The sequence below is a fragment of the Miniopterus natalensis genome, chromosome 2, assembly GCF_054644295.1.
Source record: "Miniopterus natalensis isolate mMinNat1 chromosome 2, mMinNat1.hap1, whole genome shotgun sequence".
NCBI classification, from domain to species: Eukaryota; Metazoa; Chordata; class Mammalia; order Chiroptera; family Miniopteridae; genus Miniopterus; species Miniopterus natalensis.
In genome coordinates this window covers 182,126,200-182,148,362 of record NC_142082.1, presented here as the reverse complement: position 1 = coordinate 182,148,362, position 22,163 = coordinate 182,126,200, and the positions used below count along the sequence as shown (strand labels likewise).

The 22,163-nt window shown below is 38.4% G+C and overlaps 1 protein-coding gene and 1 pseudogene across 1 annotated transcript in view; one reads left to right on the top strand and one right to left on the bottom strand.

The window, feature by feature from the left end:
• SLC25A17 (solute carrier family 25 member 17) overlaps positions 1-20,255 on the top strand; it is a 41,640-nt gene extending 21,385 nt beyond the window's left edge. Inside the window, exons 3-9 of the mRNA XM_016205310.2 lie at positions 1,586-1,652; positions 3,235-3,386; positions 10,983-11,099; positions 12,027-12,172; positions 12,258-12,353; positions 14,557-14,639; positions 19,189-20,255. Of these exons, the coding sequence (XP_016060796.1) occupies positions 1,586-1,652; positions 3,235-3,386; positions 10,983-11,099; positions 12,027-12,172; positions 12,258-12,353; positions 14,557-14,639; positions 19,189-19,336 (809 nt within the window). The 3' untranslated portion in view covers positions 19,337-20,255. The remainder of the gene's footprint in view (positions 1-1,585; positions 1,653-3,234; positions 3,387-10,982; positions 11,100-12,026; positions 12,173-12,257; positions 12,354-14,556; positions 14,640-19,188) is intronic.
• LOC107531272 (ubiquitin-ribosomal protein eL40 fusion protein pseudogene) lies at positions 12,857-13,238 on the bottom strand (annotated as a pseudogene).
• Positions 20,256-22,163: the final 1,908 nt, after the last annotated feature.

The following is a 22,163-nucleotide window of genomic DNA, read 5'->3' as shown; positions in this document are numbered from 1 at the left end:
CCCATTTCTTAATTGGGTTATTTGTCTTCCTCTTACTGGGTAGTATGCGTTCTTTGTACACTTTGGAAATTAGGCCCTTATCAGATGCATCCTTGGCAAATATGTTTTCCCAGACCATGGAGTTCCTTTGTATTTTGAGGCTGTTTTCTTTTGCTGTGCAGAAGCTTTTTAGTTTGATGTAGTCCCATATATTTATTTTTTCTTTTGTTTCTCTTGCCCTAGGAGATGTATCAGTGAAAATTCCACTACGTGGGATGTCTGTGACTTTACTGCCTGTGTTTTCTTCCAGGATTTTTATGGTTTCATGACTTACATTTAAGTCTTTTATCGTTCTTGAGTTTATTTTTGTGTATGGTGAAAGTTGGTGGTCTAGTTTCATTTTTTTGCATGTATCTGTCCAATTTTCACAGCACTTATTGAAGAGACTATCTTTATTCCATTGGATACTCTTGCCTCCTTTGTCAAATATTAACTGACCATAATGGCGTTGGTCTATTTCTGGGGTCTCTTTTCTGTTCCATTAAAATTAATTTTAGAGTTTTAGGATAGGTGATAGTTTCATGTGACTCAACTCAAAAAACAAAATATATAAAAAATATATATACAGTACAGTGAAAAATCTTGCTCTGGTCTGCCCCTTTTCCCCTTTTTTCTTCCCTGCAGATAATGTCCTTATTAGTTTCTTAAATAGTTTTGCAGAGTTTCATTATAGAGTAGCAAGCAAATAAGAATATATATTCTTTTGTCCCTTACGCAGAAAGCATACTTTTCACATTGTTCTATATCTTGCGTTTTTCACTTAACAGCATGTTCTGGATGCCTTCCAAATCAGTGCTTTGGGTGCCTGTTCTTCCTTTCTTCTAGCTGTAGAATGTTCCATGGTGTGGATGCACCATAACTTGTTTACCCTCCCCCTATTGGAGAATCTTGGGTTGTTTCTTCTCTTTTGTAGAATAGACTTGTTTATGTGCCGCTTTGTTTCTGTAAGTTCTATGGGATAAATTCTCAGACGTGGGATTGCTGGATCAAAGGGTAAATGTGTTTGTAATTTTGATAGCTATTGCCAGATTTCCTTCTATATAGGTTTCCTAATTTGCCATCTTACAAGCCATATAAGTACCAATTTAATTCTTAAGAAATTGGTTCCTTTCTTCATTTTTATATTTTCAAAATATTCTTTAAGTGTGGGCATGAAATTTGAAGTTAATTAAGGTGGGTTTGTTTTCAGTAAGAATGCCAAGAAAAGTAGAATTCTCATCCTTTTGAGACTTTATTTTTTAGAACAGGAAACAGAGCACAAGACTAAAACTTTGGGAGCTTGAGTTTTAATTCTGACTGCTATCAATCACGTGTCCTTCACAGCTTTTGTGTCTGCAGCCTCTTCTCTAAAAGGAAGATGGTAGTTGATTTCCTTTCTACTTTATAAGATGTTTAGATAAAAATGAGAATATGTAACTTTGAGGAAAAACAACAAGAGAGCCTTATGAACATAAGAAATAAATTTCTCTTGTCACGTCTTTGAATATTAGGTATCGAATTAAAATACTATGGTTCACGAATAACAGATACTCTTTTCTTCTTGTAGTTGACGAGAAAAGAAAGTCCAAAACTACACACATGGTGCTCCTGGAGATCATTAAAGAAGAAGGCCTGTGAGTACTTCTGTGTTCATCTCTGTTAGCCAGAGCAGCCTCATAGTAGATTCACGGCCTGCACTCCTTTCTGTCCATTCTCATAACCTTACAGTGGTGTGACTTTGTAATTGCCCGACTTGTAAGTACATAGGTATTGTCCTTTCCTTCAAGTTCTGTGGTTCACCATTTTGATTCTTGATTGTAGAGTCTTCCATGAAACCAATGTTTTGTTTTATGAACAGTAAACCGAAGAACGTAGTAGTTGTTTAGTTCAGATTCATTCAGACAGATGATGTACTTTTTTTAACTTCTTATTTGGAAATAATTTCAAATTTAAAAAGGTTGCAAAACTAAAAAGAGTACAACGAATACCACTATATGCTTTACCCAGGTTCACCAGTAGTTAGCACTTTTTTTCATTTGTTTTGTCATTTGCTCATGCATTCTCCCTCCCTTCCTCTCTCCCTCCCCTTCTTTCTTTATTACACATACACCACACATACCCCACACACAAATTTTTTCCAAATTATTTGAGAATAAGTTTCATACCATACATCAAAGCCCTTTGCCCCTATGACATTGACATTAAAAAAAAAATTTTTTTTAATATGTTTTTATTGATTTTTAAAGAAAGAGTAAGGGAGAGGGGGAGAGAGAGAGAGAAGCACGCACCCCTACTGGGTATAGAGTCTGCAACCTGGGCATGTGCCCTGATCGGTAATCAAATCTTTGACCTTTCAGTGCACAGGACAACTCTCAGCCAACTGAGCCGTACCAGCCAGGGCTGACATTGACATTTTTAAAGAGTATAGTCAGTTCTCCTCCGGTTTTTAAAAAATAAAAATGTTTCTCATTTTAAGTTTTCCTCATGCTCCTTCGTGATTAAATGAGGCTGTGTATTCTGGGCCAGAAGAATGCATAGGTGATATCATGTCCTTCTCAGGGTGTCACATCTGGAGTCACATATTGTCCACCTGCCCTTCATTGATTAATCATGATTTTTTAGATTCGAGTTAGCCACTGAATAATTTTATTTTCCCTCTGTTGCAACTATAAGTAGTCTATAAGGAGTTACTTTATTTAGTATCAGTATAGACTCAAAAATTTCTGTTTTTCCAGAGATTTACATTTGATTTCTTTACAGTTGATTACTTTATTATTTTGATGCTCAAATTGTTCTAGGTTTGGCCAGTCGGAACCTCTTAGTCTGATTCCTATGCTCTTATAATATGCCCCCATCACTTCTTTTTCACTTACGTTCTATATTTATTTTAAATATTCTTGCCCTGTAGTAAAATGTGAATGATGCTGTATTAGCTAACAGCCACGAGGAAATTGTCTTTAATTTTCCATAATAATTTACTAAAGGAAAGCAGTAAATCAGCTATTGATTGTGTATTGTTTCTTTGGTGTCATTAGTGCTAGAAAAGGTTTCTTGGTTTGGGCATCCTTCAGAATGTCAGATGTGCGCAGTGTGGAGTACGTTGTATAGGAGTGAGCTTTGAGAATATGTGAGTGATGATCAACGTTTCCTAGGACTTTGCCTATTTCTAGTGGATTTTGTCCATAATCTTTACTTTGCTTATTGTTTTTTCGCTAGCCTGGCCCCATATCGAGGATGGTTTCCAGTTATCTCCAGTCTCTGCTGCTCCAATTTTGTCTATTTCTACACTTTTAATAGCCTCAAAGCAGTCTGGGTCAAAGGTCAACGTTCTACCACTGGAAAAGATCTGGTAGTTGGATTTGTTGCAGGTAACAAAGTTTTCTGAGTATGAAATATTTTTATATGTTAACACTTACCTTGTCCGCATAACCTTTATGAGGTTATTTTAGCACATAGTTATGCTACAAAGAATATAATTAGTTTTCTGACTTGGCTGTGTGTGTGTGTGTGTTAAAAACACATAAAATTTACCATCTTAACAATTTTTAAGTGTATACTTCAGTAGTAAGTTTATACACATTGGTGTGAAACAGATCTCCAGAACATTGTCATCTTATAATGTGAAACACTAGACCATTAAATAACAACTCCCTTTTCCCCCTTCCCCTAACCCCTGGAAACTACCATTCTACTTTCTGTTTCTATGAATTTGACTACTTTAGATGCCTCATATAAGTGGAATCATATAGTATTTGTATTTTTGTGATTGGCTTATTTCACTCAGCATAATGTCCTCAAGGTTCATTCATTTTATAGAATATAACAAGATTTCCTTCCTTTTTAAGGCTGAATAATATTCTGTTGTATATATATATACCACATTTTGTTTACCCATTCATCTATTGATGGGCATTTAGGTTGTTTCCACCTCTTGGCTACTGTGAATAGTTGCTGATATGAACTTGAGTTGTGCAAGTATCTCTTCGAGTCCCTGCTTTCAATTCTTTTGGATGTTTACCCAGAAGTGAGATTGCTGGGTCATGTGGTAGATCTTTTTCAAATTTTTCGAGGAACCACCATACTGATTTCCACAGCACTTGTGCCATTTTATAATCCCACCATCAGTGCACCGGCATTCCAGTTTCTCCACATCCTCGCCAACACTTGTTATTTTCTGTTTGTTTGTTTTATAGTTGTCATCCTAATGAATGTAAGGTGATATTTCACTGTGGTTTTGATTTTCATTTCTCTGATGATTAGCAGTGTTGAGCATCTTTTCATTTGTTTTTTGGCCTTTTGTAAATCGAGTTATTTGATTTTTTTATTGTTGAGCTGTAGGTATTCCTTATATATTCTGGATATTAGCCCCTTATCAGATATATGATTTGCAAATATTTTATCCCATTTTATAGGCTGTCTTGCACTCTGTTGATTATATCCTTTAGTGCTCAAAAGTTGTTTTTTCCCTTTTTTTGTTACTCCTCACCTGAAGATATTTTTCCATTGATTTGAGAGAGAGAGAGAGCGAGAGAGAGAGAGCACCATTTCCTCAAATCAACCATCACCATCTCTCACTGATGGTGGACCATTGCTCTGTTCTGATCTCCTTGTCTCTGAGGTCTTCCTCACTAGTTTTCAAACAATGTCAGAACTCAAAGAACTCAAGTTTGAGATTTGTTCACTTGGGAAAAAAAATATTAGAATAGATCCAAGGTTATCCTGTACAGAGGGAACCTTCTTTTTTATATAATTGCAATAAACAACAATCCAGTCTGATTTTTATGATTGAGACCAAGTTTTTGTATTATCTTGATTTTAATGCATTTCAGATTACTGTAGTGTATATGTATTTACATTTAAAAGGTTCTGGCTCACTGTTCAGGGCTCACTCATAACTTTCAGTGAAACTACTAATTCATGAAATATATGATGAGATATTTTCCTTTTTAATTGTCCAAAGCTGTTTGTTTGTGTATCTGACATCCCATTATGCTTTGCTTCTTTCCTTTCTAACTCTTACACAATTTATAATTAAGGTAGATTCCTCCATACCTGACACAAACTAGATTGGTATAGTAAGGCAATTAGTTTTAAAAAGTCAGTTATGTAAGGAATATTGTAAATTCCCTACTTACCTTGGGTGTTTTAATTTAAGATGTATGAATATACTATTTCAATCTTTTTAAAAAAAATATGTTTTTATTGATTTCAGAGAGAGGAAAGGAGAGGGAGAGAGAGATAGAAACCTCAATGATGAGAGAGAGTCATTGATCAGCTGCCTCCTGCACGTCCCCTACTGGGGATTGAGTGCACAACCCGGACATGTGCCCTGACCAGAAATCAAACTATGACTTCCTGGTTAAGAGATGGACACTCATCCACTGAGCCATGCCGGTTAGGCTATTTCAATCTTTTAATGTATGGCCAAGGCATATTGGTTCACTGATGGGAGTTTTGTGCTTTTTTTTCTTATATAACCTGTACCTATAATTCTTTGCCTGCACTAACAGATACAACTGACATAAGCAGGTTTGAGAAAAGACATAATTCACTCTTGGTAAGCATAAAACCCAGTGGGATGGAAGTTGATAAGCATGGGCATACCAGAGAGTGGCCACGGGTATTCGGTATGCTGTGGACATCTGTCAGTATCTTTTAAAGGGAAGGAGAAACACAGATTTATCTAGTGAGTCCATTATATAGACCTGGTTAAAAGTGATTCCAATGTAATAATACCATTCTAATTTACTTACATTCTGAAATGTTTTCTTGAGAAAAAGAGTGGAGTCAGGGTAGACATGCAGGGAGAGCTGATTGTTCAGTGTCAGTTGCGAGTATCATCTGTTACATGTCTTGTCAGATTGATGGCTGAGAACTGCTGTTCTGAAACCCAAATCTGATTGTCTTTTCCCCGACTTCAAAACCCTCAGTGTCTGTCACCTGCATACAGAATAAAGATATGGCATCCTCAGTATACAAGGTCCCCACCATGTCTGGGATAAGAGCCTAACATGTAAGAACTGTTGTGGTGCTGCTTATCTCTCTAGCTGTTCCCATCTCCATGCCAAACTGTGATTCCTTGAATATACCAAGCTACTTAGTAACTCCATTCCTCTATTGCCGCTGTTGTCCGATTGAGTACTTCATTGTCTGTCTGATACAGTCTTACTGCTTTTTTCATCATATTAACTCCTATTTATTCATCCTTTTATTTTTAGTTCAAGCTACTTACTTTTCAAGAAGCCTTCTCTGAAGATTTCTCTACCACCCCCAGGTTTCATTCTGGATTAGGTGCCCATTTTTTGTGCGCCAACATCATAGATGCCTCTGTCTCAGTGCTTGCTCCACTGTATAATCATAGTCTGCACTTTTGTCTTTATCTTTTACTAGGCCTTGAGCCGCTTAAAGGTAGAGATTACACTTTTGTTATCTCTGCATCCCTGGTGTTTTAATACAGTGCCCAGTACGTGGAAGGTACTGATTAATTGTTGAACGAATGAATGAAATTTAAGGGCCTGCTCCTCCTGTAGTCTGCATTTTACTAAGTGGCAACTCTAGTCTTCTAGCTGCCCTGCCAAAAATCTTGAATCTGTCCTCCCTCTCTGACCCCACCTCCAGCCTATGAGCGAATCCTGTGGCCTCTTTCTTCATATGTATGCAGTGCAGCTACTTGTTTCCACTTTGACCTGAGTCCAAACCGCCATAAAATCGTGACTGGGTTATCCTCAGAGCCTCCTAACTGATGTCCTGCTTCCTATTTTGTCCCCTTCAATCTGAATTCAACACCACAGCCAGTGTGATCATGTTAAAACATAAGCAAGATCATTTTATTTCTCAAAGCCCTCCATTTGCTTCCCATCCTGCTCGGAGTAAAAGCCACCAATCCTTACCTTGCCCTATAAAGCTCTGTATGACCTGGGCCTCCTAGTCTCCTTTTCAGTCACACCGCTGTAGCCACACTGGCCACTTCACACTGGCATGCTTCTGCCCCGGGGCCTGTGTATCTGCTATTTCCTCTGCCCAGCTCACTCCCTCACCTCCTTGAAGATCTTTCCCCTAAATGGCCACAGTGCCCAAAATAGACATCCCAATAATCTGCTTAAATTTTCTCCATAGCTCTTGTCCTCTAACAGCTTACATATTTTACTTATTTATCTTATCTCATTACACCATTAGAACGTAAGCTTCACGAGGACAGGGATTTTATTTTTATTTACCGCTGTATCGTCAGCACCTAGAACAGGGTTGATCGCATAGTGGACACACAATATATATTTGATGAGCAGACCATGAATGAATGACTTGTGGAAGAGGGACCCTACTTGCTCTATATTACCCAAAGGAATTGGGCCTGGATCACAATACTCATAAAGTCATTTCAGAGTTGCTAATTCATACCTCAGGTAAAAATCCTTTACTAGCTAAGAAGATAGATGTAATATCCATAAAAATAAAATTTCTAACAGTGTTTGGAAGAAATAGATCATTGGGATGAGAGTGAATTTCTGTTTTTTGAAACTTTCAAAAATAAAGTGAATAATCACTTGGCAATTGGATTGGAACAGTGGTTCTCAACTGAGGCTGATTTGACCCACAGGGAACATATGGCAAATGTCTGGAGATATTTTTTGGTTGTCACAACTAGAGGATGCTGCTGGCATTTAGCTGGCAGAGACCAGGGATACTGCTAACCATCCTACACAGTAGCACCCCTCACACACACCCAAATAAAGAATCACCTATCCAAAAATGTCAGTAGTGTCACAGTTCAGACCCTTGGTCAAATGAATTTCCAAAGGTACTCTTGGAACTTTCTTTTGTGAGTTTTAAACTTCTCCTTAGAACATGTTTTTATATCTTAATACCTTTGCATTCTTACAATAATTAGAATTAGCTTTGTCTTCCTTCTGTGAGTCCTGTTTTTATTATAATCACTGTAGAATGAGTTTCATTATTTCCAAGGAAAACTAGGAACTGTACAGGGGTGGACAAAAGTAAGTTTACAGTTGTGGGTACATGAAACAGAGTTTATTCTTGTATTATAATTATAACCTTCATGTCTTTTTTAACGCAAGCATCTGTAAACCTACTTTTGCCCACCCCTATATTGAAATTCTGCTTGAAACTTAGAAATTTAATTAAATTATTTATTTTCACAGAAGAAAACCCATATAGCTTGATAACCTGGGGAAAACTTGGGGAAAGAACCTTACAGATAACTTAAATGAAGAAGAAACCATTTTAATGAAATGGGGATTTTTACAAATAACTCCTTTTGAATGCCAATGGTGTTACCATTGTTGTGACAGTTCATATTTGTTTCCTGCCCTCCAACCGTACCTCTGGTAAGGCAGATTTGTTCCTTTTGTGCATCTAGTTGCATTCTTTGTAGAGAGACAAATGGTTAGATTTATGGCCTTGATCTGCCATTTTCTTGTATCAGTGGTTGGTGTGCATATTTCCCACAAGTGCGCAGCCAATTAGCATACTTCATTTTTGTTTTCTCTCCTTACCCAAGGAGACTCGCTGCTGATAAACTATTCATTTTGAAGATTTCACAAGTAAATAGCTGTGTTCCAATTATTCCTTGAATTGGTGAATAACTTTAGTGAGTGGGTTCAGTTTTACTGTTTTTTATCTCTTAATTTTGGTTCTGTTTTCCTGTAAATGATTTTTTTACCAAAAAAGAAAAGAAAGAATATAGAAGTATTTGAATTGGGAGAAAATCAGTCTCCTGTCATGAAGTAGGTAAAGTATTAGTATTCGCATCTTAGAGCTGAAGTGACAACCACAGCTTGGAACTAGAAAAAGAGTTTTCTGTACAGGTTCATAAATAAGCGGACGGTGTTCTTTATCCCTTCAGCCTTACCTGTTGTGCGCTAGTAAGAGCTGGAATCGCTCATCATGACCATTTATAGTTGTTTTTCCAACATGAAATGTTGTCCTTTGCTTGGTAACATAGGTTGTAAGTTTCTAGCAAAGTTTTGGATCCTCAAGTATTTTGAGTGTCTTTTCCCAGAACTCATAAAATTAATAGTGTTTAAAAAATACCTCTATCTATTTTGGCTTAGAGGATGAATAGAGTACTTGAACTTCTCGGATAAAAAGCTCTGAAATACAAAATGTTCTTACAAGGACTTTATATTCTCTTTAAATGATGTAGTGCATTTTTGTACTTGAGATTGTCCTTAGTATCCTTGCAGTCTTTCAACTCATGGTAATAAAGGGGATATGAAAACAGAATTTTAAGTAATGGTTAAATCTTAATCTTGGCTGCATTGCCTCTGACATGTTTTATGTCTGCCTACCTCTTGAATAGAACATGAAGGAAATTTTGATTTCTAAAGAATTTATTTAATGGGCAACCTATTTCATTTGTTTAGAAAGGTATGTACACTGTGCCTGGCAAGTATTCATGGCTTGTCATCTCTGGTTCTGATCTCCTGTCTTCATCTTAAAAAAAAAAAAAAAAAATGTAGTCTCCTCAGTAGCACTTTTTAGCCTGGTTTTTCTGGCTATTGACTTTTCTGTTAAGTGATGTGTACAGTGCATTGAATAGGGATACATTATAAAGTCTGGGCAAATAGACATGTATTGATATTTTTCTATCTTGGCCTCTTGGGCACTGGTGCTTTTTAAAAATGAGACCAGCAGGCACCTCTAGGTAAGACTTAATCGAGATTATGACCAATGCCTCAAGTGACAGTGTATGAATATATTGAGTCCTAACTAACAGTGACTCCCTGGTGCTATGTGAGTCTATAAAAATACAACAAATACATCTCATAAAATTATGTGATAATGTCTTTTATTTTAAGAAATGTGTCCTCATAATGTTTCTGAGAGAGAGGTAGAAAAATATTTTACTTTTGCTCTGTATGTGACAGATGAAAACAGTTTTAACCTCTTGGCTGTTGCATAGGCTTATTCTTGAATAGAACATGGGTTTTCTGTATACCTGGCATGTTTTGAGATTCCTTAAATCAAAACATTCTTTCTCTTCCTTAGGATTGCACCTCTTGGTTCTTCACAGTATGGCTAGAGCCAGATAGCTCCATGTATGGTTGCTGAGTTTGTTCATTGGTTCATTTGTTCAATATTTATTTAACAAATATTTATAAAGTATATACTGTGTGTCAGGCACTCTGTTACAACTCTGTCTGGTTTGTTTGTTTTTTAAATCATTTCAGGACTGATGAGGAATATATTAATATCTCAAGATGGTGTTAAATTGGGATCATGTGTTTTCAAAAAGAAGCACCTGACTCATTGTGTTGTTCCACTCTGAGGCAACCTTGGGGGGGCCAAGATCCCCATCCTTAAGCTTGTAAGGATCATGATGCTTGCAGAGCTCTTTCAGGTGTTTTGTGACAGTTCATAACTACTGCTTGCTGCCTGCCTGTCCTAATTTCCTAAGTGATGAGGAACTCTTGTGTAATCATCTAGTCCCTTGTTGAAGCACTTTCCAGTGTCACCACTTTTTCCCACTTGTCACCCATTATACTAGATCCAACTCACTTAAAACCATGTGAGCTACTTATGGGAGAGTTGTAAATTGTGTGTTTTATATGATGTTGTCATGCACTTAGCATGTGATCAATAAACCACTTGTCTCTTAAAGCTGTTTTTGAAAATTTGTATTTAAAACTATGTCAGAATTGCTACTTTGGAATCTATATAAGTTGACAAATAGATTGCCTCCTATTATACAAATAAGGAAACTTATTACTCTTTTCATGTGGAAAGGTACTACTGCCAGCCATTTTGCTATCAGCAAGGCTTCTGAATTGCTTCTAACAGTCGTGGCTTGTGTTGCACCCTGGCACAAAGAGGCACCTTACCTTAGGTGGCCCAGGAGGACAGTGGCAGAAGAATAAATGAAACATTGGTGTGTAGCTTTAATATAAGACAGCAAAGCTTAATAGGTTACATTTTGCTTTGTCTTTGCCCCTTCCTTTTTAAAGGAGTGGTGAATGTGTTGCTGACAACTCCACTCTGGGTGGTAAACACCAGACTGAAGCTGCAAGGGGCAAAATTTAGGAATGAAGACATTGTACCAACCAACTATAAAGGTATTATTGGTAAGTGTCTCTGGGTGAGTTTCTATTGAAGGATTTTCTTTTTTCTTTGTTTCTGGAATTTATTGCCACAGTAATGCTATATGACATACAACCTCAAATCTCAACATCCAATAGTAAGCATTTGTTTAGATCACATGTCTGTGAATTGACAGGGATTTGACTCATCTAAGCTGACCCCAGCCTGGGAGTCTCAGCTCCACGGGTCTCATCATCTTCCTGGCACCTGTTTGAGCATATCCTTCTCTTGGTGATGGTGACACGCAAGAGGACACAGCATATTTTGAGCCCCTTTTTGAATCTTGACTGCTAACATCCTGTTGGCCAAAGCATATCACATGGCCAAGCCCAAAGACAAGGGGTAGAGAAGTAACTGCTACCATGGAGTGTGGGTGGGAGGGTGTGGATATAGCTGAAGAAGAATCTACTATACTTTTTTTATTCTAGTGTTATCTTTGGCTAGAGATACCAGATTAATGTCTTGTATCTATGAGCTTCTGCTTTTTAATAGTATCGCTCTGCCAGGTTCCTCTTTCCTGTGTTTGTAATGAGAACAGTGGTTTTCTTGTAAGTCAGTCCTATAAAATGGACTCGAAGCAACTGTCATCTTATCTGTTTTACGGGCCTTTGTTGTGAAACATGTGGGCTATCAAGTCACAGTTCTCTATGATACAGAGTTCCCAGTGGTGGTGATCACTTAGGAAAACTTGACATTCTGACCCCAGATTGTCAGGAGTTCCCTATGATTGAAGTTCTCTCTCAATAACTTGGTGACTATCAGTGTCTTAATTATCAAAAAGTAGCTAACTGATGAACTTGTCCTAAAATATCATTACAAGAAGGAAATCTTGATAGAACCATTTGAACGGAATTCACCTTGTCTTCTTTAGTTAAGGGATTGTCATCAGATGTCCTTGATTTCTTGCTTAGATGCTTTTCACCAGATCATTCGAGATGAAGGAATCTTGTCTTTGTGGAATGGCACATTTCCCTCCTTGCTGTTGGTTTTCAATCCTGCCATCCAGTTCATGTTCTATGAAGGTTTAAAACGACGACTTTTAAAGAAACGAATGAAGGTAATCCTGACTTTGAAAGCAGCAAACAGTAATCTTCTGTTCTTATTGTTCGGGTTGACATGATTCATCTTTCTTTGCTTTCCAGCTTTCTTCTTTGGATGTGTTCATCATTGGTGCAGTAGCCAAAGCAATTGCCACCACGGTCACTTATCCCATGCAGACAGTACAGTCGATTCTGAGGGTGAGTGCTGGGGTTCTTCCTGCATTTAGTCAAACAGCGTTCTAAAATACATGGTTTCTCTGTGTAAAGAAATGTTAATATTAATAAAGCAATAGGTCAGTTGGTAGGCCAGCGCATTCCTCATTCATTTTTTCATTTGTCTTATATTCTGCTAACCAGCCTATCAGTTGGTTTCATATTTGGTTTGGAAGGAAGTTTACATTTGCAATTTCTTAGGTAACAGTGTCTCAGAAAACGCACATGTGGAGGAAGTTTCTTAAAGGACTCAAGAAAATATAAGTTTGCTTCCTTCTCATTCAAGTTAATTTGCTTGGTGCCCTAGGGCAGACTATCCTTTACAGAAACAGAGGTTGATTCCTTTAGTTTATTCTAGAGGAATTAATGGTTTTGCTTTTTTTTTTTAACTTTTCCTGTCCACAAAAGAGAAACTTTATTGAGGCCCCAGGGTCACAGGCTTCAGGTAAAAGGCTGCCCTGTGGACCCGAGGAGGTGGCGGAGGGGCCTTATTTAACCTTCTTCTTGGGGCACAGCTTGTTGGTGTCACCGCCGTTCTTCTTGAGGCAGTTGACAGCATAGGGGTGCAGGCAGCGGTAACACTTGGGGCAGATCATCTTGTTGCAATTGTACTTTTGGATGAGCTGGCGGAGGGAGGGTTCAGTGATGCCACCCCTCAGACAAAGTGTCAAGTGCAGGGTGGATATTGTAGTCTGAGAGAGTGTGGCCATTCTCTAGCTGTCTGCCTGCAAAAATCAGACACTGCTGGTTAGGCAGGATGCCCTCCTTCTCTTGGATTTTAGCTTTGACATTCTCAGTGGGGTCACTGGGCTCAACCTCAAGGGTGATAGTCTTGCCAGTCAGGGTCTTTGCAAAGATCTGCATCTCTGCGTCTGCTGGGGAGGCTGCTCCGACGCCTCGCTGAAGAAAAAGAGCTAATGATTTTGCTGTTTTGGAACACTTTAAAATTTCTGGGTTATTCATTGAAATGATTGTTAAGTGCCCACTCTGTGTGAAGAACTGGGTACACATGGTGAATAAAGTAATCATAATCCCTACCTTCATGGAGGTAATTGAGGAGAGAACGAACAGATAGATAAGCAAAATAGGTAATTACAGACTAAGAAGATAGCTCCGATGAAGGAAGGAAGCCGCATTCTGTGACTTAGTGGAGGGGTGCTTGATGGGGATCTTCTTAGATAGGGTGGCTGGGGGTGGGCTCCTCAGAGGAGGCATATATAAATCAAGACTTAAAGGGAGGGAAGGACCCAGCTGTGGGAAGAGCATTCTAGGCAGAGAGATCATGATGTGCTAAGAGCTTGGCAAATCCTAGGAACTGAAAGGGCAATGTGGCTGGAGAATGGCTCAGGATGAGATTGGAAAAGTAGCAGGAAAGGTCTAGAGTTTACTCTCAATTCATGGGAAGCCTTTGAAGGGTTTTACACTAGGGAGTAATGTGGTTTGATTTACAATTCTAGATTAGCGAGGCTATTGTGATGTATTGATCAGAGGCTAAGAGAAAGGGGGTGGGGAATCAGGTAGGCCATTTCAGTATACAGGTGAGAGGTGATGGTGGCCTAGAGTAAAGTGGTAGCAGTGGAGAGGAGAGAGGAGACATGGAAAGCGTTATGATCTGTTTTGGAGAAAGAAATTCAAAGGACTCATTGATACATAAAACAGGGGTAGCAATGAGAGTATGTCAGTTCAAAACATTGTTACCTTCTCTTAAAAGTATTTTTACTAATGTGTTATTTAAAACTTGGCACTTAAAATAAAGGAATTCAGTAGCATTCAGATAATGTATTTTGACACTTTTATAATGTAAACAGTGTGAAGCGTTTACACTGTAGTAGTTCTAATTGATTAGCATTTATCAGAACTTCTTAAAGGACTGGAAATTAAGCCATACATACCGTCAAAATCTGTATCTTCATCGTGGGCATGTCTTTTTTTCTTTTGAGGTAGAATTTTCCCCACAATTCTCTGTAAAGTGAAAATTCTTGTGCTTGCTTCATGGAAACATGTTTCTTATTTTCACTCATTTAATTGAAATATTTCATTGAAAATAGAGGATTAATGAAATGTACATACTAATTGGATATTTGGATTACTGTAAGGTTTAAGACATCACTCCCAACAGAATTTCCCCTGAAGGTAGAAACTAAGATAGAGAAAGCAGTACTAAACCGTTTTTATTCTTCTTCCCCAGTTTGGACGTCACAGGCTCAACCCAGAAAACAGAACACTGGGGAGCCTCCGCAATGTTCTCTATCTCCTTCACCAGCGAGTACGGTGAGCTTCGTAGATGCTTCGCGTTCTCTCCTCTTTCAGCGGCCCCTGTGCCAGGGAGCGGTTGGGTTTGCTTACCTTGCACTACTGCCTTGACCGCGGGAGCTGGAAGCCTCTGCCTTGGATACTGTGCTCAGACAGTTTTCATTTTAGGGCCTTGGTGCAGTATGACAGTACTTTGGGAAGTTAGGGAAGAGGTCAGGTCCTTATTCTTTGTTAGTTACAAATATTCAGAACTCCTTTAGAACGGGAACCCTCCCAAATCTAACACAGAGACCGTTCTGCCTGAGTGGTGCTTCTGTCAATGGCATACCCTGTGATCTCTCTCATAGATAGAAATAAGCAGATATGATAGAGCAGTGGTCATAGTGAGGAAGGAAGCAGGGAGTAGGAGGAGTAATACCGATGATGATGACGGCAGTAATGATGATGATAAGAGGAATTACCATGTTTGAGTGTTTGCTTTGTGGCAGACACTGAGCTTGACACTTTATGTGGGCAGTCTCACTTAATCCCAACAATAGTCCTGTGAGGCATGTACTTTAGTCATTTCCCTGTTTCATTTAGAGAAACTGATCCTTAGGGACAGCAAATAAGGCAGGGACCTCCTTTGAAGCCAAAACTGCTATATTACTGGTCCTAGGTGTAAGATACTTGAAGATAAATAAATTTATTATAAAAATAGAACATGCTTGGGATAAAAAATAAAATCAAAGATACACAATTGGTATAAAGTAAAGAACTGAATGCTCACTATCCCATGTGCTGGCAAGAATGTGGAGCAACCAGGACTTTCGTATGTTGCTGGTAGGAATGTAGATGGCACACTCACCTCGGAGAGCAGCTTGACACTTTTGTAAAAAGTTATACACACTTCCCATAGGACCCAGCCATTCTGCTTCAAGGTATTTTCGCGAGAGACATGAAATATATCTGCACAAAAACTTGTACACAAATGTTCATAGCAGCTTTACTCGTAAGAGTCAAAAACTGGAAACAACTCAAATGTTCATCATTGGGTGAATAGATACTTAAATTGTGATATCGCTATAGAATGGCATACTACTGAGAAATAAAAAAGAAGGAATTGTTGATTCATGCAACAACATGGATGAATCTCAAAATAATTATGCCAAGTGAAAGAAGTCAGGCATGATTTCACTTATATAAAACTTAGAAAATGCAAATAATCTGTAGTGACAGAAAGCAGATCTGTAGTTACCTGGATCCAGGGTAGGAGGGAGGGAATGATTACAAAGGGATGTGAGGAAACTTTTGGGGGTGATGATATGTTCACAATCTTGAATGCAGTGATGGTTTTCGTGGGTCTGAACATCAGTCAAAACTTATCAGACTGAAGTCAGTTAAACTTCAATAAAGCTGTAAATACATGTACACTTGCTCTTTTCTCTCTTTCCTCTCCCTTTTCTGAGAGGTAGTCACTGTTAACAGTTAAGAGTATATAGGGTGCCCAGCCGGTGGCTCAGCGGTTGAGCATCGACCTAGGATCCAGGAGATCGAGGTTCGATTCCCAATCAGGGCACATGCTGGGGTTGCGGGCTCGATCCCGAGTCGGGGGCAGGTGGGAGGCAGCCGATCAATGACTCTCTCATCATTGATGTTTCAACTCTCTCTCCCTCTCCCTTCCTCTTTTAAAAAGAGTATATAGGGTATATATTCCCAGAATATTATATAAAACATATATTTTGGGTGTTCATTTTTATGTAAGTTGGATCAGGTGGTAATACTGTTTTGCAACTTGCCTTTTTATAAATTTAATATCACAAACAACCCTTCACATCAATATCTATAAATTTATCTTATTTTTTAATAGTGACAACTTAGTTTTCTGTTACATAATGTACCATAATTTATTGACCAATACACTTATTGATGGATAGTTTTTCCCCCCAGATTTTTGCCTTTACAAACATTGCTGAATAAATAGCCCATAAATTTAGCTTTGTACACCTGAGTGATTATAATTACAGAGAAAATTCCTTGAAGTGGAATTACCTGGTTTAAAGAGTTTGAACATAGAAAATTTTGATAGGCATTGCCATGTTTACCCTAAAAAGTGACACCAATATCCATTTCTACCAGCATTGTGGGAGTTAAGAACAATATCATTAACAAGAACGTTATGAAGGTCGTGTTAACCAGAAATCAATAGGGTTAGGTAAATTTTCAAATCCAGTGTGTTTTCATGTCTTTTATCTTGTTTGGTTCTCCCTCAGCCTTGTGCGTGTGGAAGGGTGACTGTATTCCCATTGTTGCAGATCAGAAAACAGGGTTAGAGAAGGAAAGTGATTTGCCCAACACCAGACGGATGAAGGCAGAGCCAGGTGTTCAAACTCAGGTGCTCATTAAGCATGCAAGAACTATTGGATGAATGAAGAGCATTCCATCTATGATGATGGAAATGTCTGCCCTTGTCCAGTAGGGTTGCCGCTAACTACATGTGGCTGTTGAGCACTTGATATATGGCCAGTGCATCCGAGAAACTGAATTTTTAAAATTAATTTTAATTGCCACATGTGGTTAGTAGCTACCATATTGGACAGTGCACTGTAACATGCCTGGCCTCTCCAGACTTTTGATTGATTAAGAATCACCTGAAGTGCTTGTTAAAATATAGATTCCTGCCTCCCCCTGGAACAAGGTCTTGCAATCTTTGTTTCTAAACAAGGCTTGGTGATTCTGATGAGAGTGGATATAAAGAAAATCTGCACTACACCTGGATATCTCTCCTGTACTACTCACACAGAACACTTCACTCTGACACTCTGGTCACCAAATGTGTGTGGGGTTTTCTCACACCAAGCAATGTTATGCATGACACCAGCTGGGTGTCCTACAATTTAGCTCAATGCTGACACTATCCACCCAGAGGTGGTATCAGATCTCACTGGTTAAGGTTTCAGTCCCATGAGACTTCAGATGCTAATCGCAAGTAGTAGGTCCCCAGGTTACCATAACTTCTCTCCAACTTGGCCGAGTATCGGAGGTTCCCATGACGCCTTCCTCCTGGGATTTAATTATTTGCTAGAGTATCTCACAGATCTCAGGGAAGCACTCATGTTTACCAGTTTATTAAAGTGTGTCATACACATGAACAGCCAGATGAAGAGATGCACAGGGTGAGGTCTGGGAGGGTCCCAGGACAGGAGCTTCTGTGCCCACGGAGTTGGGGTGCATCCACCCACCTGGGAGCTCTTCAAACCCCATACAATGGAGTTTTATGGCGGCTTCATCATGTGGGCACAATCTGTCAACTCTTTGTTTGGCCCTCTCCCTTCTCTGGAGGATGGAGGTGGGGCTGAAAATTCCAAGCTTCTAATCATTGCTTGATCTATCTGGTGATGACCTCCAACTCGCCCCCCAAATCCAGGAGTCCACCAAGAGTCACCTCATTACAATAAAAGACACTGCAGTTACCCAGGATATTCCAAGGGACTTAGGAACTCTGTCAGGAACCAGGGTCAAAGACCAAATATTAGAACAAGAGGTGACCCTGTTGCTCTTATCATTCAAGTAATTTACAAGGGTTTTAGGAGCTCTGTGCCAGGAACCAGGGACAGAGACCAATGCACATATTTTGTTATTTCATAGCAGACCTCACCTTGAGAAACACTGAAGTGGACTTTCTTGGAGGAACATAATTCACGTTAATTAATGAACTAGAGATTCATGGGTCAAGGCTTTTCATTCCTATTTATCACATGATTTGCCCCAAATAATAGGTGTTCACACATAGCAAATATAATAAATACAGAATAGCTTGTGCGTGGAGCACTTGATTAGCTCTACTGTCTCAGTGTTCATGCTGTGGATAGGCCTGGAGTTGCTGATGAACTAACGTATGAGATCAGTTCACTCTCAACAAATAGCTGTGGAGAAATCATTTACTCGGAACTCTTGGTTCTAGCTGAAGCAGTCTTCTCCGTGGTTAGAGCAGTGGTTCTAAAGGGCCGGTCTTCACCTGGGAACTTATTAGAAATACAAATTCTTGAGTCCCATCCCAGGCTTAATAAATCAGAAACTGGGGGGATGTGACCCAGCAGTCTGGTTTAACAAGCCCTTCAGGTGATTCTGACGTGCGCTAAATTTGAGAACTGAAAATCTGGTAACTTAATTATCTAAACCAATTTGCAGCTCTCCTACTATTTGAGGACTGTTACGCTGAAATAACTGAGTTGGGAGAGTGTTAAAGATCTAAAAATTCTTAGTTAGATCTCAGATCTTGGCATTAAGATGGTTTTAGGATCTGCATCCTATCTGGGACATCGTCAGCAATCCGCTAATTAATGATGATTATAAAGACAATGGCTTGGTGGCTCATGAATACTAAACTTTAACCAGTCCTCAAGTACCTCTATACATAGTAAGTACTTTGACAACAAAATTCTGTTAATACCTAAAACTTCCATTGCTTGTTTTGATCCTGAGGATAAACCTTTGCAAAGTAGCTATCAAAGTAGCCTATTTATTTGATGCAGGAGTTGACTTATAAAGAAAACCTTTTCTTTTTTTCAAACTTCTTTCCTTTCAGGAGGTTTGGAATAATGGGACTCTACAAAGGCCTTGAAGCCAAACTGCTGCAGACAGTCCTCACTGCTGCTCTCATGTTCCTTGTGTATGAGAAACTGACGGCTGCTACCTTCACAGTTATGGGGCTGAAGAGTGCACGCAAGCACTGAGACACCTTCTCCGAAGAGTGAGGACAGTGCTCAAGATGCGGGTTTCCTCCTGCAAAGAGAAGCGATTCTTTTTTTACTCTCGCTCTTTCCACCATGAATTTTTACCCTCATTGGCTTCAAAAGTACTTAAGGGTAAACATAGAATATAGCCAGCTGAACCTGTCACCAACTTAATTTTTATGATGGTTGGTTGAATTTTGCGGGGGAGGTTGGACAACGAAGAGAAAGCATTATTGAAAACCTAAAATTGAAAGTTTGTGGGGTTAATTGGTTTTCTTTAGGAGAATGGACTATTGCTCTCATGTGTAATCTTTTCTAGTTAAAATCTTTCTTAAATTTACCAGATGTTCTCTTTCCCTGGACCTTCCCCCTGGTTCTAAGACAAATTCAATACCGTGAAATTCTCATACACGTTTTATGTCTCAATCTTGGTATTTTCCTCACTGAAAATAATATTATGAGTATGCCATGAGAGCGTGATTTTATTTTTGTTGGCTTTTTTCTGCTTAAGGAAAGGTGTCTTCTTTAGTACATAAGCTATTTATTTGATGGGAGAAAGTGAAAATTATTAATCTCAAATGATTCTCTTATAAGCTATTTGTAAACATCACTTATTCATTAGTATTTGACATAATTTTAAAATATTTATTTTGAATCAACTCTTTTATTATGAAAGGCTTGAAGTTTTATGTTCATTCATACAAGCCCCAATCAAGTCAAGCCCCAATAACTTGTCAGCACCAAGGACGTGCCCTTTAATAAGGTGTTACATTGGATTTACAACTAGCTGATAAAAATCACAGAAAAGGGGAAGGGAGCAAATATCTCATGTAGGCTCTGGAATATTATCTCCCTTTGTAAACTCTTGGAGGAGGCTGTATTTTTTTTTTTTTTGACAATAAACATCTGATTGAGATTATTTCTATTTGGAAACATTCCTTAGAGTCCTGCTACTCAGAGTGTGGTGCGTCAAGCAGTAGCATTGCCATCATCTGGGACTTGGTTGGACTTGTGACCTTCTGAATTATATTCTGCATTTTAACAAGATCTACAGGTGATTCATACATTAAAGTCTGAGAGACCTTAGCACACCTGACCCAACAGAAGATATGATTGTTTTCAATTACAGAAACAAAGACAAAGATTTTTCTCAAAGGAAAGATGGACTAATGTTTTAAAAAAGCCTCTAAAAAAAACCGGGACTATGTCATCATTTACTTTTCCCTCCTAGCACAGGTTAAGGTGGTAGGACTTGTATTATGTAGCTAGAAGTAAAGTGAATTTGGACATCTCAAGCCACTCAAGAAACAAACTGTTGACATTAGTAGACCAACTCTTTGGTTCCTATGACTTAGTTTTTGTCCCTATAACAAAATGACAGGTTTTTTATTTATACATGTAATTTGGTCAGAGAGAGTAATAATGTCTGTGGACTCTGGTATTAAGTTCCATTTTGAGAGTGGAAATTTCTTTCTCTTATTTTCTCTGTGGCCACTGTGGTAATTCCAAAATATGTGATTAGCAAGTTAGTAATAATTGAAAGATCATTGTGTTGTTCTGGAAAATAAGAATTAGGAGGAACTACTAACCTGGACACTAGACTGAATACTTGTTCCCTATTTAAGGCAGAATGGTAGGCAGAATTGGCCCATTGCTACTTCTTATTTTACTTAAAGTTTGTGTGTGTCTGTGGTGAGGCTTGGGTGGACAGCACAGAACTGATTTTGATTTTTATGCAGAAAAAATGATCATAAAGGTGCTATGTGTACTTTTGTTTTTGTTTTAATTATATAGCTCACTTTGGAACTTGAATTTTGAGCTCAGGGTATTGTGGATTGGTATGTTTGCATAATTTCCAAGTCAAATTATATAGTTATATTAAGTGTTTATGATGTGAGAATGTATTTGGTGCTTTTTTCTGACTTTTGTGAGGGAACAACTTAATATTGAGGTTTAATGTTCCGTAGGGAAGCTTATAGACTCACTAGTTGAAACTAGGCAATGACTCACCCAGTTTTATAACCTTTGATTAAGAAGTTATTTAAGAAAACTAAGGAGTTGGGAAATTAAAATTTTTCCTTTTGGTTCTTTATGCAGTTTCTCCAGAATGTGAGGATTAAACACCTTAGAGATTATATTAGTGTCACTGCAGTAGAAAATTTAATTTCTGTAAGTATTTAATGTGCGCTTTGAAGTGGACATGAAAATTTCCACCCATGTCTGTTTTATAGTTAAGTTTGAAACACAGAAATAGGATTTGCCGTAAGAACAGAAGCAGTGGGAGTTAGAATCTTAGGTACTATTCCCAGCTCAGCCACTGACTAGCAAATTACGTCACCTCTTTGTGCGTCAGCTTTTTGATAAGTGGAGATAATAATACTCACTACCCACTTCAGAGGACGTTTGAGCACTAATGATGTCAGCTAAATCCCTTTATGATCGTGGGAGAGGAAGATCTGAGTGAAACTTGTGACAACGCTTAGATTTATATAGCAATTTTCCTTCTTAAAGCTTATACACTTTCTCATTTTATAATCCCAATATCTCTGTGAAATAGGTAGGGACAAATAACAATATCCCCATTTAATTAACAAGGAAATTGAGACAGAACTATCAAATGACTTGCCTGATTGGAGCCAGGACTAGAGTGTGTTTCCTGCAATCTAAAGGAGTGATTAAAAAAATGGGTTCTGGAATTAGGTTCAACTCTGGTCCTGTTCCTTACCAGCTGTGGGAACAAAGCAATTACTGAACTTGCATAAAATTCCGCTTCCTCAACTGTGAAATGGAGATCTTGATAAAACTACCTCACAGTGTGGTTGTGAGG